General features: G+C 39.7%; 2 protein-coding genes and 3 non-coding genes across 9 annotated transcripts in view; 4 read left to right on the top strand and 1 right to left on the bottom strand.

Moving 5' to 3' along the window:
- The first annotated feature begins 593 nt into the window (after nucleotides 1-593).
- Nucleotides 594-4,705, top strand: rps12 (ribosomal protein S12). Its single transcript, XM_067572323.1, has 6 exons — nucleotides 594-692; nucleotides 817-863; nucleotides 2,646-2,762; nucleotides 2,953-3,055; nucleotides 3,590-3,691; nucleotides 4,617-4,705. Exons 1-6 carry the CDS (start codon nucleotides 654-656, stop codon nucleotides 4,677-4,679), a joined length of 471 nt encoding a protein of 156 aa, XP_067428424.1. The 5' UTR covers nucleotides 594-653; the 3' UTR covers nucleotides 4,680-4,705.
- Nucleotides 2,472-2,547, top strand: LOC137169962 (small nucleolar RNA SNORD101). Its single transcript, XR_010924568.1, has one exon. It is a non-coding gene; the product is annotated as a small nucleolar RNA SNORD101 (small nucleolar RNA).
- LOC137169967 (small nucleolar RNA SNORD100) lies at nucleotides 2,802-2,884 on the top strand. The gene has a single exon (XR_010924573.1). It is a non-coding gene; the product is annotated as a small nucleolar RNA SNORD100 (small nucleolar RNA).
- Nucleotides 3,229-3,311, top strand: LOC137169966 (small nucleolar RNA SNORD100). Its single transcript, XR_010924572.1, has one exon. It is a non-coding gene; the product is annotated as a small nucleolar RNA SNORD100 (small nucleolar RNA).
- Nucleotides 4,706-5,116: 411 nt separating the features above from the next.
- The window catches only part of eya4 (EYA transcriptional coactivator and phosphatase 4), a 52,324-nt gene continuing 39,195 nt past the window's right edge, over nucleotides 5,117-18,245 (bottom strand). For 4 of the 5 annotated variants that reach the window (XM_067572318.1, XM_067572320.1, XM_067572321.1 and 1 more), the window contains 10 exons: nucleotides 17,152-17,326; nucleotides 15,833-15,969; nucleotides 15,486-15,569; nucleotides 12,211-12,300; nucleotides 11,798-11,856; nucleotides 11,264-11,424; nucleotides 10,151-10,265; nucleotides 9,860-9,981; nucleotides 7,205-7,305; nucleotides 5,117-6,004 (listed from right to left, as the gene is read on the bottom strand). In XM_067572318.1, coding sequence (XP_067428419.1) covers nucleotides 5,924-6,004; nucleotides 7,205-7,305; nucleotides 9,860-9,981; nucleotides 10,151-10,265; nucleotides 11,264-11,424; nucleotides 11,798-11,856; nucleotides 12,211-12,300; nucleotides 15,486-15,569; nucleotides 15,833-15,969; nucleotides 17,152-17,326 — 1,125 coding nt within the window. In that variant the 3' untranslated portion in view covers nucleotides 5,117-5,923. Of the gene's footprint in view, nucleotides 6,005-7,204; nucleotides 7,306-7,386; nucleotides 7,488-9,859; nucleotides 9,982-10,150; nucleotides 10,266-11,263; nucleotides 11,425-11,797; nucleotides 11,857-12,210; nucleotides 12,301-15,485; nucleotides 15,570-15,832; nucleotides 15,970-17,151; nucleotides 17,327-18,245 lie in introns of all 5 variants that reach the window. The other variant, XM_067572319.1, reaches the window with a different exon arrangement.

Here is an 18,245-nt window from a genome sequence, read left to right as displayed (position 1 = left end):
AAAAAGGTTTTTTTCCTAATAGCAAATGGGAAAGACCAGAAGAAAAATAGCAGAGACAACTTTATCATCAGCATGCTCATTCACAACATGTGCTCCCAGAAACATTTCTTTATTTGTTTTGGCACTGTACCCATACCAAAAGGCTGTGGAAAGACTTGAGATTTATTATTGATAATACTGACTCTGATTTCACTTTATGCCTAGAATGTTTTGTTTGGTTTCAATAAACATAATGGCAACAAAATCTAATATTTCTAACCTAATCATTCTTTTAGCAAATGTCATATCCACAAATCCAAATTTAATAACTAGACCATTCTTTATATATTTGAAAATGAAACCAAGCAATATGAAAATTATTTTCTCTGCCAAAAACAAGAAGGTTATCAAGACAATACGTTTGTGCAACGCCTTTAATATATTTGTATGAATGAATAATGTCCTCTGGCTTTGTATATGTATACTGTCCCCTGGCATTTAGTTCATCTTGTTTATTTTATTGTGATTGACTGATGTCACTTGATTATTTTCTGTATCTAAATTTTGTATAATAAAGAACGTTTAAAAAAACTGAAACTACAACAGGCACAACATTGGACGCCACTGTGCAGCGCTGATGGGGCCTGGTGGTATTAAAGCAATGTCGCGGGCTTATGACGTCCTCTTTACCCGCTGCCCGAGAGGAGGATAGGGTGCGTTTCCTCAACCATCGTTACAATCAACTGAATTAATCAAACATCTTTGCTCCTAACTTCACCACAGTGAGCCATCAACGATGGATAATAACTTTTCTTTCATGTCTATTCTTTATTTCAGAACTTTAAGTCCGCCATCCATCGCAAATCTACAATGGCCGAGGAAGGGTGAGCATGACGCTTGTGGGCTGGCATGAACAGCCGTTTTGTATGAAATGGTATCAGTTTATGTTGTTGTAACGTTAGGTAACAATAACTGGTGTGGTTATTCTGTAAAGCCGGACAGATATTGTTTTACATGAGCTAACTGGCTAGTTTAGTTAGCCGAGTTGTTTTAAAATTAGTCGAGGAGAGCTTAGCGTTGTCGACTTTGTTCTGGTCTTGTTAAACCTGGTCCTAAAGTCCTTGAATGTATTATGTCTCTGGAAAAGTCAATGGCTATAGTACAGTATTAAATGAAGTGTAGCAGTCTGACTGACCTCAGGAGTGTTGTAGCTGTCAGCTGGGTGCACTACATGTGGAGACAAACGCATGCAAATGTTAAAAACCTTAAAGGACAGTTTCGCACTTTTTCAAGTGTCTTAAATCCAATTAGGCGCCAAAATGAAGTCGCTGTTATAATTCCTCCTGTTCAATACTGACTATTAAAAGATCCCCTTCAAATGTGCTTTCAGTGTAAGTGATGGGGGCTGAAATCCACACAGTCATTTTGTGCAAAATACACTTAAAAGAAGCTTATATGATGCTCCAGCAGTCTGAGTTAGTCACATCAAGTGGATATCTGCCACATTTACAGCATCAGATTCCCTCCTTGTGTTTCTTCGAACAGTGTTTCCCTGTTAAGCTGTGATGGAAGTATAGTAACAAAACGAGGGACTTTGACACTAAAGACAGTAACGTTGAGATATCTACTTGATTTGACTCATTTGGACAGATGAAGCTTCAGATAAACTTTTAAATACTTTTTTGCTCAGAAGGCTTCTGGTTTTACTCCCATCACTTGCATTATAAGTGCGTTATGAAGGATCTTCTAATGGTCAGTATGAACAGGAGGAACGATAACGGCAAGAAAAACCTATTTCAGTGTTCTTTTGAACACCTGATTATTGTTTAAGACGAGGTGTGAATCAGTCTGTTAAGTTTGGCAACACTTATCAGATCTAGAAAAAAATGAGTGAGTTTAAGTAAATTCACAAACCCGTTCACTAATTTGACAATACATGTTCTGTATACAGAAATGCACTATAAATCTGTAAAAGAGATACAGAACACTAAAAACCACACTGTCTAGTAATTAGTAAAAGTCTAATGATAGGTGTAGCAAATATCTTGAGAAATGTGTTTTTTAAGCTGTTTCATAATGCAAAAGACATTGGATGGGAGGAAAAAAATGACCAAACTCAAGGAATTTTGGATTGATCAGAAATAGTGATGCCTTTTCTAAATTTTAATGAGAATCTAAACATGATTTTATGACTGTAAACGCCAAAAGGTGATGCAAGTAATCTGTAAACATTTTATGGCAGAGATCCTAGTAACTACTCAAGCAACACAATATGTAACACATGTTGCCTAATAGGATTCCTGGTTGTCATGTTACATCAGTTTTTCCTGTAGCTTTACTTGCAAGTATTTACCATTAATTTCTGGGGGAAAAAAAGAACAAATTTGTTTCAACAAGTGGCCAGTTCACTGTCTGTGGAGCAATGTTCAGCTATCCTAGGGCATTGTACCTACATTTTAAATGGATGCCATTCTTTATGTGAGCTCTCTGGTGCTTGAATGATGATTTACATTCTTTTGTCGGATACCCCTTCACTCTACAATGAGTGAGATCCTCATTCTGACAGGCTGGAAGCTCTACCAGTATCCACTAGTTTGTCATGTCCTGTATGATAAATTTTTAAGGTTTTTTTTTTTTCTCTTTTTTCCTTCATCTATTTTTAACAGCATCGCTGCCGGAGGTGTGATGGATGTCAACACCGCTCTCCCTGAAGTGCTGAAGACCGCACTCATCCACGATGGCCTCGCCCGTGGTATCCGTGAGGCTGCTAAGGCCCTCGACAAGTATGTTAAAAATATTTATTTAGTATCATCCTCAGTAGGTGTATCGCTGATGATATCTTGGCTCCCTCTACTGAATACCGTGAGGAGATTGCCAATGTTACCCAATTTCTGTCTGAGATGTGCCGTCAGTTTTTTGAGACGTGTAAATGGTCTATAGCCCCTTTGAGTTAATTCAGTTCTCTTTTTGCAGGCGTCAGGCCCATCTCTGCGTCCTTGCAGCCAACTGCGACGAGCCCATGTACGTCAAGTTGGTGGAGGCCCTCTGCGCTGAGCATCAGATCAACCTGATCAAGGTAAGAGCCTGCTGAAGGCCAGACTAACTTAGGATCAGGTGTGGAGGCAAGTTCACATTAAAAGATGAAAATCTCTGCATTAAGTAGTCGTGTTATAAATCAAGACTTCTGGTACTGTTGTATCAGATATGTCAACAGTGGAGTTGAAGGTAGCATGTGGTGTTGTGTACTGCTGTATCGCTGATGATAATTTGGCTCCCTCTACTGAATACCGTGAGGAGATTGCCACTGTTACCCAATTTCTGTCTGAGATACTGCCAAGAGTACCCACACTGCTGCTGTTTCATCTCACTGTTCAAGTATTTTAAAGTGTAAAACTGCAAGTAGTTCCCCTGTTTACCAGGAGTAATCGACAGCTTTAATTACCTTTTAGTGTTGTTCAATAGCCAGGGTTTGCATGACATGTTTATTTTCCAATATTACCAACTGTCAGTGTCCAGTGACAATAGTTAAATATAGATATGACACAGAACAGTTTCAGTACTGGAGACATGAACCTGTACAGGTCTTAACACACTCTTAACTCTATTTCAGGTTGATGACAATAAGAAGCTCGGCGAGTGGGTTGGTCTCTGCAAGATCGACCGTGAGGGCAAACCCCGCAAGGTGGTGGGCTGCAGCTGTGTCGTGGTCAAGGTAAATACACTGCTGTGGGGTTTTCAGTGTGTACCATAGTAGTGAGGAGCGGGTGTGTTTGAGTGTGCCCATGATCTTGATGGAAGAGTTCCTGTTGGAAACTTTGTCTGTTTAAAGTCAGACTAGCTCTGCCAGTCAAGTGCAGGTGCTGTGCTTTGTGCCATGCAGCTGTTGTTGTTCATTCCTGGCTAGATGACAGCCAGGGTACGAGCCCCGCCATCTACCTGTGTTGTCTGGGGTCCCTAAGAATGGCTACATATAGTGACGGATGACAGCAAGCGTTTTTAAATAATGCATCCTTTAATTAACCACTTAATTTCTGCTGTGTACTTAATATTTGCTCAAATCCACACAACTGTTCTTAAATTGATGCTAAAGTTTCTAAAGATATCAGTATTTAGCGAAATTATGCACAAAACATCCAGAAAATTTCCTCTTTTTAATAGTTCCGCCATGCAAACTTTGTCTTTGAAATGTGATGAACAAGTTATCTCTTAATTTAAAGAGACTTGAGAGGGAGAGTTAAGAGATTAAGTGGTGTTTATACAGTGAACAGGTCCTGAGGGGACTTTTTGGAAGTTAAGTGTCATTTATAGCAGAGCCTGACTGATGTATTTTTAAAGCTAATATCAAAACTGATGCATATATATTTTTTAATAAATGTAAGTTTGGTTAACTAGGATGCATTATATGACCAGAATATGTACTAATTGGGCCACTTTACAGCTCACGTTATGGTGGGCAAACTGTCATGGCCGACTTTATTCCTAAATTACAACATAGCACAATTCTTTGTAACTTTTAAGCTGACATAACACTCGCACACATCTAATGAGCGTAACCTAGAAGTAGTATTAGCCAGGCTCTAATTTAGAGCTTTGTCATGTTGGTTACCTCATCTCTAACTGTATTTTTCTGTCTACAGGACTATGGCAAGGAGTCTCAAGCCAAGGATGTGATTGAGGAATACTTCAAAGCCAAGAAATAAGATGTTAATAAAACGTGGAGATGGAATCTGTTGTCTCAAGTGTTTCTTTACCCCTTTTTGTATTTACTGACCATTAGTAAGTTCATTGAACTAATAGGAAGACTACAGAATTGTGGTCTGATATGAAACTGTATTTCACTGTTTGCTAAACTTAAATAGACAATAGCGGTAAATTATGTTCAGCATGAGCTGAGCAAGATGGATGAAGCTCAAATTGTAGAGGTAAATGTTATAGGATGTCTGATTTCACACATGAGCTTGTTTGAATAAGGTCTATGCTACAGTATCAGGTTATCTGATTTTATTAAACCAGTTTATGTATGTCACCATTGTCCAATGGACTGAAATATTATGCAGCCTTGGACTGTACTCAGTTTCTTGGGTTGAAAATCTAATTTAACCAGTCATAAATGTCATTATGTAAGAAGATGCATAGGTCATTTGGATAAGTTTTCTCCTTTATATCTACATTTCTGAATAAAGAAAAGACATTCAAACACATTAAGGCACAACACATCATGATGCACATCCTCAATCCCCCCCCACCCCCACCAAAAACAATACAAAAAAAAAATCCAGAAAAAAAAGACCCCAAAAATGTCATTTCCTTTCATTGACAAACACCCACCATTGCCCTTAAGTTTATTGTAAATAATTTACACAAGTTCCTGCCACAGACTGCATTGTTGTGATTATTATACCACCAGGAAGAAAACATAAAAATAGAAGCAGCTGTTAACCCCGCACACGTAACGCTGCCTGTACAAAGCCCTCAAATAACTGTTTGGTGACGATAGCTCATCCCAGGTGAACCGCAACAGTCCTCCAGATAGTAACCTGGGTGCTCCGAGCGCAAACCAAACATCAAGGAGTTGGCCAAAGACGCATCTCCCAGGCCAAGGGAGGTCTTTAGCCTGTACAGGCCTCCAGTCTGCTACAGCTGCGAGGACAATAGACTGGGTTTTCCTCGAGGTCTGTCCACAGTTTTGAGGCTAGGGGTGCATCGGGAAGTTGAGTCGTCTCTTAACCTCACTGTCCTTTTCTTTACCTCCTTTCATTTCTCCCTTGCTTCTTAAGACCGTTTAGAGTTTGTAAATCCAGATGTTCAAAAAACAAGACAAAAAAAAAAAAATCAAACATTTGCAGTGTATTGTGTGTGTTCTTAAATAGTTATACAAAAGAAAGGGGCTGCCTGGCTGACCATGTCCATAGTAACATTGCATGAGTCCATATTGCTATAATAGTTACAGGTACTCAAACTCCAGTGCTTGGTGTAATGCCAGCAGGTCAGAGTGACTGGATATCCTCCAGAAAGGCATGTTGTGCTGCGGAGTGGACACACATACATGTTATTAAAACCAGAGGTACAGTTTCATAGATGCACACCACCACCTAAAATCATGCAAGCTACACTACAGTAGCTTGTAGCTTCTTTCTTTGCAAAAGCACTGCAAACAAAATCCATGCAATCCTAAACTTTAAAGGAACAGATCAGCATTTGGGGAAATAATTCACTTTCTCGCTAAGAGTTTTTTGAGAATATTGATACTACTCTCTTTGCATTAAATATAAGGCTACAGCTAGTAGCCAGGCTAAATTAGTTTAGCTTAGCATATAGACTAGAAAAGATGGAAACTACTCTAAAGATCACAAATTAACACATTATAGCTTGTTTGTTTTATCCGTAGAAATCATTTAAAAAAAATACAATTTGCAGTGTTGCCTGGCAACTTCAAGCTAGGCGGCTGTTGGCCTTAAACTGAGCGGGTAAATATGAGAGTGATATAAATCTTCTAACTCTCGGCAAGAAAGCCAGTAAGCGCATTTCCCAAAATGTCAAACTATTCCTTTAACAATCCCAGCACCCAGGATTATGAATGAAACCCAAAGCTATAGAAGAGATAGGATTTATATTCATTTTTAAGGAAATAAGTCCTATTGTGCTATGGATGTAGAGTATATCACTACTTCTGTTTTTACTTTATATCTGTGTGTTTTTCTCACACACTCATACACACACAGTATCAATGAAAAATAAGACATGCTAATTGGAGATTTCTCCCCAAATTGCTGGACAACAGAGTGAGCAGCATTATTTGCTCTAAAAAAAAACTTGATTGGTCAAAGCATAATCACTGTGTACATTTGGGCAGCCATTCATTTTCATTGTCAAATGTGACAATGGTCAAGTGGAGTTTAGAAATATATGATCCAAAAGCATGAAATTCATTTTAATAATTTAAGTACAGATGGTCCACAAACGTGTTTATTTGATTTTCAAAAGGAGGTGCAAAATGTACATTAGTCAAGTCTCCATCTCAAATTTTCACTCTGACAGTTGCGATAAAAAGTCTCCTGTCCACTCCTTAAAAAAGGGAGAAAAAAGCAACAGCAAGTAGAACGTGGAAAAAAAAGGTAAACGACCAACACAAAACCTCTACAGCAAAGAAAGGCAGGCTTCGTCCAATCAGAGCTCACACTGCGTGGAGTAGGCGGGGTCACGGTGAGGTTGCGGGGTCCATTACCTTTTTGGCCGCCTGCTCCTCTTCCACACCGTCCCCAATTACAACATACACTACTTTCCTGCCAAACCTTTGCATTATGCGTTCAAAGCAACTCTCTTTTCCTGCAAAAAACAAATAAACAAGGGGAGGAAGGAAGGGTCACAAGGTCAGAGGGGTCAAAGTTCAAAAAGTCGTTTGTTTACCTGGCTGGCGGCATGCTCTTCATCCTTCCCATCGCCAATCACAACATATGTAATGTTAGTGCCAAAGCGGGAGACTATACGCTCAAAACAGCTCTCTTTGCCTGGAGACAAACAAATGGCTTTCACAGGTTTTTCCTTTATTGTTTAGAAGGAAATAAAACACAGAAAGATGCAGAGCTGTGTGCATCAGGGGTAAAGTGAGAGATGAGGGGAGACAGGGGAGAACAGGCTTTCACACACACAAACACAAAACACCGCTTTCCCATAGCGGAGCGCTCACTCGGATTAATCCTGACACTTACATGATGCGTCCTGAGAGGCACTTCAGTTCAGATAAATATAATCAACCTGGTTACCACGACAACTCCGAGTGCAGACACACTTGTGAGTGATGTCAGAAGTCACAGCCCATATTAACCTTTAAACTTTTTTTCCTGTACACATATGCGCGATGCTAATTGCATATAGAGTAATTCCATATGCAAAGTTTCATGGCCAGGAGTCCATGGGATATGGCATTTGACCTTAAACACTTAAGCACTCTGCTTGTGTCTTAAACCTCCGGCAGTTGTCATGGTTACCACATTGCTACGTCCATTTGAATCAAGGCGCTGTGGGGTTGAAATGGGTGTAACGTAAGCTCACAAACACACATACACACACACACACACACACACTTGGCTTGAGTTTTCTTGGCCTTCCCCTTAATCCGAGTTGTTCTTTTGTTCAGATTGATGTACGGTTGAATATAATTTAGTGTTGGCCAAAGTCGGGGTACATTGGTGTAACCTGCTGGGGCTCGGGCTAACAGAGTCCATTTAGAATGTGGGCGTCCGGCCTGGAAGATCCCGCGAGTGTCAAGAGTTGTACACGGCCAAATCAAGATCATGTGAGGAGAGGACAGATATAATGTAAAACAAAGCTGGGATTAAACAAATTTTATTGAGTCTTAACTGTCCTAACCCCCAAGTGCTTGCTTGTGCAGTGATGCATAGCAGATTCTTGAATTAAAATAAGATAATGTAATAAAAAAAGCAAAGTACTGTATATAAGAGATTGTTTCAAGCAGGGGATAGAAGTTGTTTTATATTTCTAGCAGGCTAAAAGAGGAGGTTCAATGGTAGATGCAAACTGTGCAAAATGCATAACCCTTAACAAGTTTGCATTAATGTGTGTTGGGTCACAATTTTAATATATCACATTTTTAACTATAAATTATCATTAATTTCTTAGGGAAATAGATTAATTAATTTGTCACGGCTTCATTATTTTCAAGTGTATACTGCATGTGCAAAAACAAATCGTTCCAGTTTGTGATCAACTGCAGGTCATAAAATTTTACATGTGTTACATTTGAGTAAGTTTGACTGAGGAGTCACATTAAAGTTGCCCTGCAGAGTTTTCTTGTAAACAAACAAAATTATATTAACATTCAATGTTTCTCACAAAAACACTTTGAATGAGACCTTACAAATCTGTTAAATGTATTTCCTTCCTCATAAAACATCTGCAAAGCTATTTAAAAAAATTTTTTAAATCGTGCAATATTTACATCCATGTTTTCTAGCTTGCTGTCTTCTTCACTGTCTTTGCAAGCGCTTTGCCACATGTTACCGCCACCAACTGTCAATCAGTGATATAGTGTGAAACCCGCATCAGGAATGTGTATTCTAAGGCTTAAGTCCTTATGTGTGTACATTGAACATGAACGAGCATGTGACAAAACAGGGACCTACTCATAAAAACATTGCTCTATAGCGCCACTAGTGGTTGAAAATTCCACAGGGTACCTTTAAGTTTCCAGTGCACGTAAAAAGAAATACCAGCAAAACTGTATGAAATGATATTGAGAAATTAGCGACCCTGCGTCAAATCTGTTTCCATTTACTGGTTAATACTATTAAAGGGAGAAAGGTGTACTTTGATGCCAGATTTACAGTTATTCATCATTATTATTATTATTATTACACTAAATCTATGCAGAATGCATAGCTATTTGATTAAGGTCAGGCTGAGTGTGTGTGTGTTGTTTGGCCCTTGTATAAAAAGCATGATGTTTGCTTTTAATAGAGATTTTAGGGGCACTGGGTTTTACTGTACTCAGGCACACAAACACATACACACAAAAAGAGTATAAAATAAAACATAATATAGGTCAAACATTCCCACACCACCCTTCAGTGAACCTGAGCCCAATTAACTGTATATTGAATATCATAACAGGGAACAGGATATCAGTAACATGTGGGAGTAGATGAACATCAAAATAATGAATAACCAACAACATACATGTGACTTTTGAAACTTTAAAATACCATAAGTCAAATACATAACAAATCCTTATTCAATATTTTTTCTATTTAATTATTTACATTCTACATTATATTATTTCCGTCAATATTAGATTATAGAATTTATAGAACATCTGAAGCCATTTCTGTCGCTACAGCTGCCGTGTGTGTTTGTGCCTTACCTATTTTTGTTGCACTGTAAATGTTCTCGATAGGGAAAACAGATCCCAGACTATATAAGAGAACTTTAGCCAGCGCTGGGATGAGCTGCGTTGTGGTCACCAACACATTTACACAGTTACTCCTGTGGGACACAGATAGAGAGAGAGAGAGAGAGAGAGCAGAGCATATTATGTACAGTACAGTAGAGGTGGGTGAGTAAATTTAGACTAGGATTGTATGCAAGGGTAACGTCATACTACTCCAAGTCCCGAGAATATATACGGAAAGATAAATACAACATGAAGTGGCACCTGGAGCTGATGATGGACAGGGACTTGAGTGCGTGGGTGAGCCAGGAGTCAGTCAGAGCCTCCACCTCTGCTCTGAGCTGCAGCCAGGCGTCTCTCTTAGCAGGACCCAGCAGACCTAAAACACAGCATGACCTCATTAAATCCTCTGAGCAGCAGGCATCACACACACATGAGTAAAAAGCAGGAAAGGTCAGGGCATTTCTCAGTGGGTAAAAACCTGGAAGCCCTGATCAAGGTCAACAAGGGTTAGTCTGATTTAATCTTTCTGACGTGCGTCTTTAATGAAATAACATGTGTTGGCTAATAGTGAGCGTCATTTATTTACACTGGCTGTAAAACTCGTGATAAAATTAAATTTTCTTGTATTGTTTTTTAATTTGTCAGTGAAAGGATCTCTCTTAAGTGGAAAGGAAAGGATTTGCAGGAGTGTTTCATTTTGGTCTAAATGTTGTTTTAGAGTCTTTTCTACTTTATTACAAATAAACTACATATTTTCTTCTGGCATGAAATTAGTCAAATTAAAATGTTTAAAGACACTAAAAATTCCTCAAAATTACTGGCCACCAGCAGCTTTATTACCAATATCAGCTTTCAAAATTCCTTACTGATGGAAAACTATACAAAAAAATAAAAGCCTCATAGTTTCTATTCTGACAATGGCTGACCGAAGGTTTCTTTGGTGTATTTACAGTATATGTATATACTGATATACACTACTATGTATTTATTTAACATTTGACTTTATGTGGCTCCCAATTCCAGATTTTATCTCCTTTTTTCTATTTTTAACATTCACTAATTATTATTATTAGTATTATATAATAATTACTTTAAAAAAGGCTTTCTAGAACTCAATGCTCAGCTATACATACGATACATTTAAATTTATTGTTTAATTTTAACTTTTATACTCTAGATTGTTGAAAATTTGTTTTGCAAAGATTTAAGGAAATAATGAACATAACATCCATAATATATTGAAACCACAGAACGAGCTCATTCCTTTGGTACATTGATATTTTCAGACAGAACTTTAAGACCAGTGCTGTTCCAGCCTCAACTGAACAAAAACTCCCTTTTTATATCAGCCTCCAACTGGTCTGATTGGCTTACCCCCCACATTGTTTTTGTATGTGCTATACAACTCTTTGACTCGTCGGTAGCGGAAGGCCAGTTTCCTCATCCAGTCGACCCCGCCGCGGACACCCGTAGCCAGGCACAGGTTGGCGCTGGTTGCAGCTGCATGGAAGCCATCAGTTGCAAAACTGTAAGTACTGTCAATAATAATGATATGTTTTATTTGAAAAATCTGCTCTGGTAGAACAAAATTATTAAATGGTTCATGATTCAGTACTATAAACAGAACTGTAATATGTATTTGGAAGACAGCAATGAAAAAAATCTTTAAAATGTCGTGAGTATATTAAAATATGCACATTTTAATGTTTTTTAAGCTCATTATTATTATTTTTATTATCATAAGATAAAAATATTATTAATCTTAACAAAGAACCAATATTTTAAATAGTACCAAATAACACAAATGTAACAAACACTATGACATGTGATTTTCAAGCCTATGAAGATAATTAAATATTATTAGCAATATTTACATTGTACTAACAAACAAAATCCTTAAATTCTCACCTCAAGTCCTGCCCATTATCGTCTGATGATACATCATCAATATGTACCTGATCACACTCCTGTACACACAAACACAGACACAAATCACACTCAATAAAACAAAATAAACTTTTTGATATTATCATGAGGGACATTAATGCATGTACCATCAACAATTATGACAAAACTGAGCACACTGAAATGAGATTATAAGCATTTGTGCTGCATCTACTGCAAATTGTGTGTTACATCACTTTATACCACTAGGGGGCAGTAGCAGTATTTCACTAAATGGCAGCTTTCCTTCAAGAAACTTTAACTGCTCAATGCTGTATTTTGGGATAAATCTGAATGCAGTGCAACAAATGTTCAATGCCCGTCAACATATCCTTGAATGTTTTAAAAGTGTGTTTTTATGTGTGTCGATGTCTCACCTCCAGATCATTAAAGAATAAGTGTGTGTCAGCCAAGTTGAAGATCATCTCTTCCATCCTCAGACCCAGCGTTACCGCCATAGGAGGGTCCTAACGAAGGAGAAATACATCATCATCATCATCATCAGTATGACAGTCGTGTCATACCCTATCTTTCCAGAGACATCAGTTCTCTCTCTCCACCAAAGTAATTTCAAATTTTACACCACCAACCCATTAGCCCCCCTACCCTGAAGGCACCGATTCACACCCCTGCCCCCCCCCGACCCCCCGACCCCCCACTTGTAGAGTTGGTATGCTCCACTCATCATAGCAGATGCTGACAGACAGGTTGCACTTGTTCTGTCCCATCAACATTCCTCATGCTTGGTGGGGGGTGTTTGTGGCATTATGTGTGTGTGGTGGAGGGGTTGTGAGGAAGAGTGTGTGTGCCTTCATATGTGTGTATTGCAGAGAGTAGGCACCCTCGAAAGGACGCTTGGAGTGTGTGTGGTATGTGAATGGTTTGTGTGTGTGTGTGTGTGTGTGTGTGAGTGTTTGGGAGAGCGCAGCCTGCCCTGCCAGCCCGAGGCTCAGCTGCAAAAACCATCATCTGTGATAGGTCAGCGAGGGTCGACAGCTTGCCGCGCGATTCGCTGACGCTGTCAGACGACCAGAATAGAAAGAAACTAACAGGAAGGAGAGTGAAAGTGAGCGAACGAGGCATACGGAGAAAGAGCGAGAAAGAGAGAGAGAGAGAGATTGTGGGCATTCCAGAGTGTGTGAAAGTGCAAAAAAAACTTGTGTGAATGCTCCATGAAGTTGAAAGATATGTGTGTGTGTGAGAGAAGTGTGCCGGGCTGCTAAAGAGATAACAGCAATTTTGACTATTTCTTTTCAGTCACAGAGACAACAGGCACTTGAATCAGTCTCTCAGGTAATGATTACGTTGGCTGCCAGCCAAAGCAGAGCTGCAGACATCGGTGTTTGTCAAAACACTCAAAGATGAAATGTGTTCATTCCCTCGGAGCAGTTGAATTTGGCTGCGCTTTGGGCTCCGGATAGACTGAGGTAGCTTTTTGTTTTTTTGTAATATATTGCCAGACAAGTTCAATCAATCACAGCCTGGCAAGGGTAGCCTGAAACAATTCCTCTCTCCACCTCCACTGTTATCATTCGAGCTCTGGAAACTCAACACTTCATGATGATGTGAACATTATCCCTGGTTATAATAACTCCTGCCGTGAGAAACGAGGAGCGTGACGTGTGTGTGTCTATGTGTGAGAGAATGTGCTTCTCTGTATATATTCATGAAAAGTGAAACATCATTTAGAGAAGATATATCCTCATAGCCCGTGTGAGAGGGGTACTTAGGTCTTGTGGTTGCTATGTCGACAGTGTAAACACTATTTTGGGCGAGGTGTGAACAGACACAGCTGCCGCTATATTTCTTAAGGGCAACAGCAAATGAGGTGAAAAAAATGCACTTATAAATATTTTAAGGCAAATATTCAGTTATTATCTTTTTCATGCAAATTCTTTGTCGTGAATCAGTGCCGCTGAAGACTTGGTTGGTGCTTTATCGCAAAACATGACATATTATCAGGAGAGACATGATTTTGTCTTTGAGAAGTGAGCCGTTGAAATCATGTATCTCATTCATCATTTGTTTTGCAAGTGAGAGGGAGATGCACAGCTTTCTCCGTGCCAAGACTTGACTTGTGATATCATCCTTTGGTATTCAGAGTTTCTCTACAGTAAATACAACACAAACCAAGCTGAATTAACCACAAGGCCACATGTATGTGCATGCGCGCGCGCACACACACACACACACACACGCACGCAATGATTTACAACTCACCAAGGCCTGTCTTATAACCATTAAAACCCAATTGCCAAACATTAAATTCCATGACTGCAGAGCAACTAGGAAGTACATCAGTGCCCACAAAACCCTATGTGTAAAACGCCTGGGCTCCTATGGCTCTGTGCGAGTCTGGCTCCACATGCTCTGCCTTTGCTGTGCCAGCTTTTGTTTGACTGCCAAACAAGATTTCAGAATGGACTGTGCAGGCCGCAGTGGGATTCAAAGCCCGTACCGGCAAGCTGGTGGCTACTCCGGTGCCACAGGAAACGACATCACCCAATAAAAATCTGCAGCCTTGGCCACATCGAATGATCCCAGGTCAGAGCCAGGAACTTTTAAAATAAGGGGAAACTATAAACAGTGTAGCTGTTATTCGCGAAGGCGAGACCACCAAATAAGTTCACAGCGAAGACTGAATAAACATCAGTCCAAGAAAGGAATTAGCATGTTAAATTATGATTGAACTAACATAAGCATGGGCAAGTTATTAATCGCTTTTAAATGGATTCTTAACAAGTAGTACATTTAAAGACCCCTTGTTTTTTTTTCCATGTATGTGGTCATCATCATAAAACGACCACCTCGAGTAGTTGATGTAATGTTAGGAATCTACTGTGGGAAATTAAGCTTATTTGAATTGTATGCTCAGCGTGAGTCGCGTTTTATAAAATGCTACATCAAAATAGAATTTACAGACAAAAAAAGTCCTCGCCAAATTAAGAAGTACGTTTGGTTTCAGAAGGAGAATATTAACTCAATCGATATACAGAATAAATTATTTGCCTGGAAAAAAAAAAGAGGAGGAGGTGGAAATATTTTTTTCAGCCCTGACTAGCATCTGCAAGGCATAGCAGCCTGTAAATAGCCTGAAAGGCAAAGCTTGGGGGGAAAAAAGTCCACTGAGCACTAAACTCATTGCTGTGAGCTCATCGTAAAAATGAAAGGCAACCCAGATGAGCATTATCAGCATTTTGATTTTCTACTTCGCTCCTCTCTCATTATGGACATTCAGAAGACATCGTTTAGAGAGGTTTTTGTGAGTAAATCAAGTTGAAACTGTAATCCCCCGTCCCCCCGTCCCAAGTGCAAATTACAATCTTATCTTCTGTCTTTGGGTCAGTCAGTAACAGGATGACACATCATCACTTCAAGCTTCAATAACGCAGCAGTTATTGCCTTCCAGGACTATAAATCCACCATTTTGCTAATTCTGGTAAACCTGGAGCAAAGTGTTAAAGTTCATCACCCTTCATTTAATCAAAACTAGACCAATATTGTCCCAGCTGTAACCTGGGATTTGGCAGACAGGAACAAAATGAATGGGTAGACTGACGAAGGGTAGAATGGATGTAGAGGGTCCTGAAGATGTCACAATAATAATAACAATAATTACAGATAGACAGTGAAGTTAGGGAGATGATCTTACCTTGCCATATTTCTGTGCATAGGAGCCTGTGAGCAGAGAATGGAAGACAATGATTGTCTCATCCAGATCCCACACAAAAACCCTCTGCAGAAAAAAAAAAGCAAAAAAATGGAAGATTCAGACATGTTACGTCTGTTGCTTCGGCCCATACGTGCATGCACACTCAAACGGACAATGACACGGGTGGTCCTGCTCTTTATCAGTTGCTCCTCTGTTGTGTTTTCCAGTGAACAGAGACGAGGAATATCAAAGGGAATACCATATATCCACTGAGATTTGAATGGGATATGCAGTCAGTGCTGTAAATGCTCTGTCAGTGGGTGTTTTTTTTTTTTTTGGCCTCTTACCTCCAGGTCACTATCAGGAGGAGGGGAGGGGTTGTTCTTGCGGCCCCTGCCTCGGGACTTGGACCCCCCACTCCGGCAAGCTCGGTCATCCAACTCTTTGATGGGCGTGGAGGGGCTCTGCACTGTGTCAAAGTCCCCTGAGGTTGCACACAAACACAGACAGGGCTCAACTTTTAAAACACTGGAAATTTACAAATGATCAAATATCTGTCTCAAACTGCACAAGCGATCACGACCTATAAAACAACAGTAATGATGTGGGTTTGAGTTGATCCCACAGGTGTTCTGGAGTTGTATCCACTTCAGGAAAAGCAATAACTCAGACTTTGTACAGTAATAAGCTATTTTGTCAGGTTTCATAATTCAAGGTAATTGGCATGACAGATCAACATAAAGACTACCATGAAAACTAAACAAAAGCACCATTGGTATTCTGAGTGATTCACTATAACATGCACATGTAAAGATTTAATAGTGGAGGGGAAAGATGGAACCATGCAATAAATTAGAAAAAGTCAGGTAATCTGATGCCTCTTGTATAGATACTATACCTGCAAAAATCTGCAGGAGCATACGTGCACACAAAAGCACACACACGTTCTTGCAAGCACACACACACCTCCCAATGCCATATGCTCCCACTGCTGTGTGGTAACTAGAAACAGACCCTAAGCTTCGGCACTCATATTGTTATGTCTCAATCAGAGAGAGAGAGAGAGGGAGAGTGGGGGTGAATAAAGACACAAAAAGACACAGAAAGCATGTGAGCGACTGAAAGAAAGAGAGGAGAAAAAAAAGAGAAAGAGTGAGGAAGGCGGCGACAGAGAAAGTGCCAGTGACAGGAAGAATGATAAGCTCCTTTAATCAGGCTTCCTGAATTACGGCCAAGAAAAACCAAGAAAAAATGTGAAAAAAAAAGACGCTGAAAATTTGAATAGCAAGTCATATTGCTGTACATATGGACGCACTTTCTTTTTTTTCCTCTGACTTGTCTACAAAAGTGCAATATTTTATGCAACTTCACTCTAATCAAAAACTCTAATGTAAACACATGCTGATTCTCCAATTAATGAGTGTGATGCCAGGTAACTATGGCTACAGCCCGAAGTTACTTCCTGTACTTCATCATTGCTGAAAGAAGGTTTTGAACTCGGTTACCCAAACTGCGGTATTTTCTACTGGAAACAAGATTACGGAGCCACAATCAGGAGCGGGAGAAAAAAAAAAAAAAAAATCGGACATTTGTTTGCATATTTATGGAGTTATGACTGTGGTGTTGACGGTTTCATTCAGACTGCTTGTTTCTTTATAGGACAAACCTGGATGAAGTTCAGCAGCCTGTCCGGTCATGGCGGGGGTGGGATCTTGCAGCTGGTAGGCCGCTGTGGAGCCTGTACCATCCACGCTGTTGGAGGTCATATATGTCCCGTAAGTGGAGGCGGAATAATACTGGGCGTACTGGTTTTGGCCAAACGTCGTGTATGAGGGATAATCCTGCGGAGAGTGACATGAATTATGAGCTTACAAAGACAGAAAGTGCAAGGAGCAGAGAGAAAAAGAAGAAGAAGAAAAAAAAACAACAGGAAAATAGAGATGTTTTACTTCTCTGGAATGGTTCAGACAGACTTTTGAAGAGAGATTTTTACAAGTGTTCCCTCTCATCTCTGTAATCTTTTATCCTCCTCTGTTCTGTTTTTTATATCTCCTAAACAATTAAAGCCTTGTGTTGCCGGTTTTTACGGACCCAGTGGAGATGGGCGCTTTTATGAGTCAGCTCTCTAAACCTGTCACTGTGTCCATCTCTACAAGTCCTTATAAACCCGAGCACACCACATGAATGCACACACACACACACACACACACACGTGCAAATTTAGTGTGTAGTCATACAGCGACAGTTGGACGCGAGCCTGCATACACACAGACTTGCTTTCTATCAGTCCCTCTCTTCCTTTCCCACTATTTTTTGTTATACTCTCACACACACACACACACACACACACACGCTCTCCCTTAATCCACCCACACTGGCCAATCCTTGACTTTCTTTCTGTAAACAGCCACATCTATCATAGCAGGACGTTAAAATCCCCCTTTAAGCATTTTACTACCACAATGCAATTCATCATATAGACATAGAGAAATATTCGGAACAAAACACTCTTTCACAAAGACTAATTGTCTGTTTCTTTCCTAAGTTTGTCCCCGTAGCGAGGTTGCAGCGTAATTAGATTTTATTTCTCGAAGCTGTTTTGAATGTGGAAAGTTGTGTGGGAGCGTGACTGTAAAACCACTTCGGGTCTCAAATACTATTGCAACTGCACCATACAAAATCCTCATCTTTTATTTGAGCCGGCATAATGAGGCAAATGACATTCGCTTGACCACTCAGAGAAAACATGTATTGTAACAT

The sequence above is a fragment of the Thunnus thynnus genome, chromosome 18 (genome assembly GCF_963924715.1).
Source record: "Thunnus thynnus chromosome 18, fThuThy2.1, whole genome shotgun sequence".
Taxonomy (NCBI): Eukaryota; Metazoa; Chordata; class Actinopteri; order Scombriformes; family Scombridae; genus Thunnus; species Thunnus thynnus.
This window is presented reverse-complemented; position numbering and strand designations above follow the sequence as displayed.

What these genes read in the sequence shown, in the direction of transcription:
- rps12 (XM_067572323.1), top strand. Translation starts at nt 654, where the DNA reads ATGACGTCCTCTTTACCCGCTGCCCGAGAGGAGGATAGG. An exon ending in CTGCCCGAGAGGAGGATAGG is followed by an intron (nt 693 to 816) that starts GTGCGTTTCCTC and finishes TCTTTATTTCAG; the next exon opens with AACTTTAAGTCCGCCATCCA. An exon ending in GCAGCTGTGTCGTGGTCAAG is followed by an intron (nt 3,692 to 4,616) that starts GTAAATACACTG and finishes TTCTGTCTACAG; the next exon opens with GACTATGGCAAGGAGTCTCA.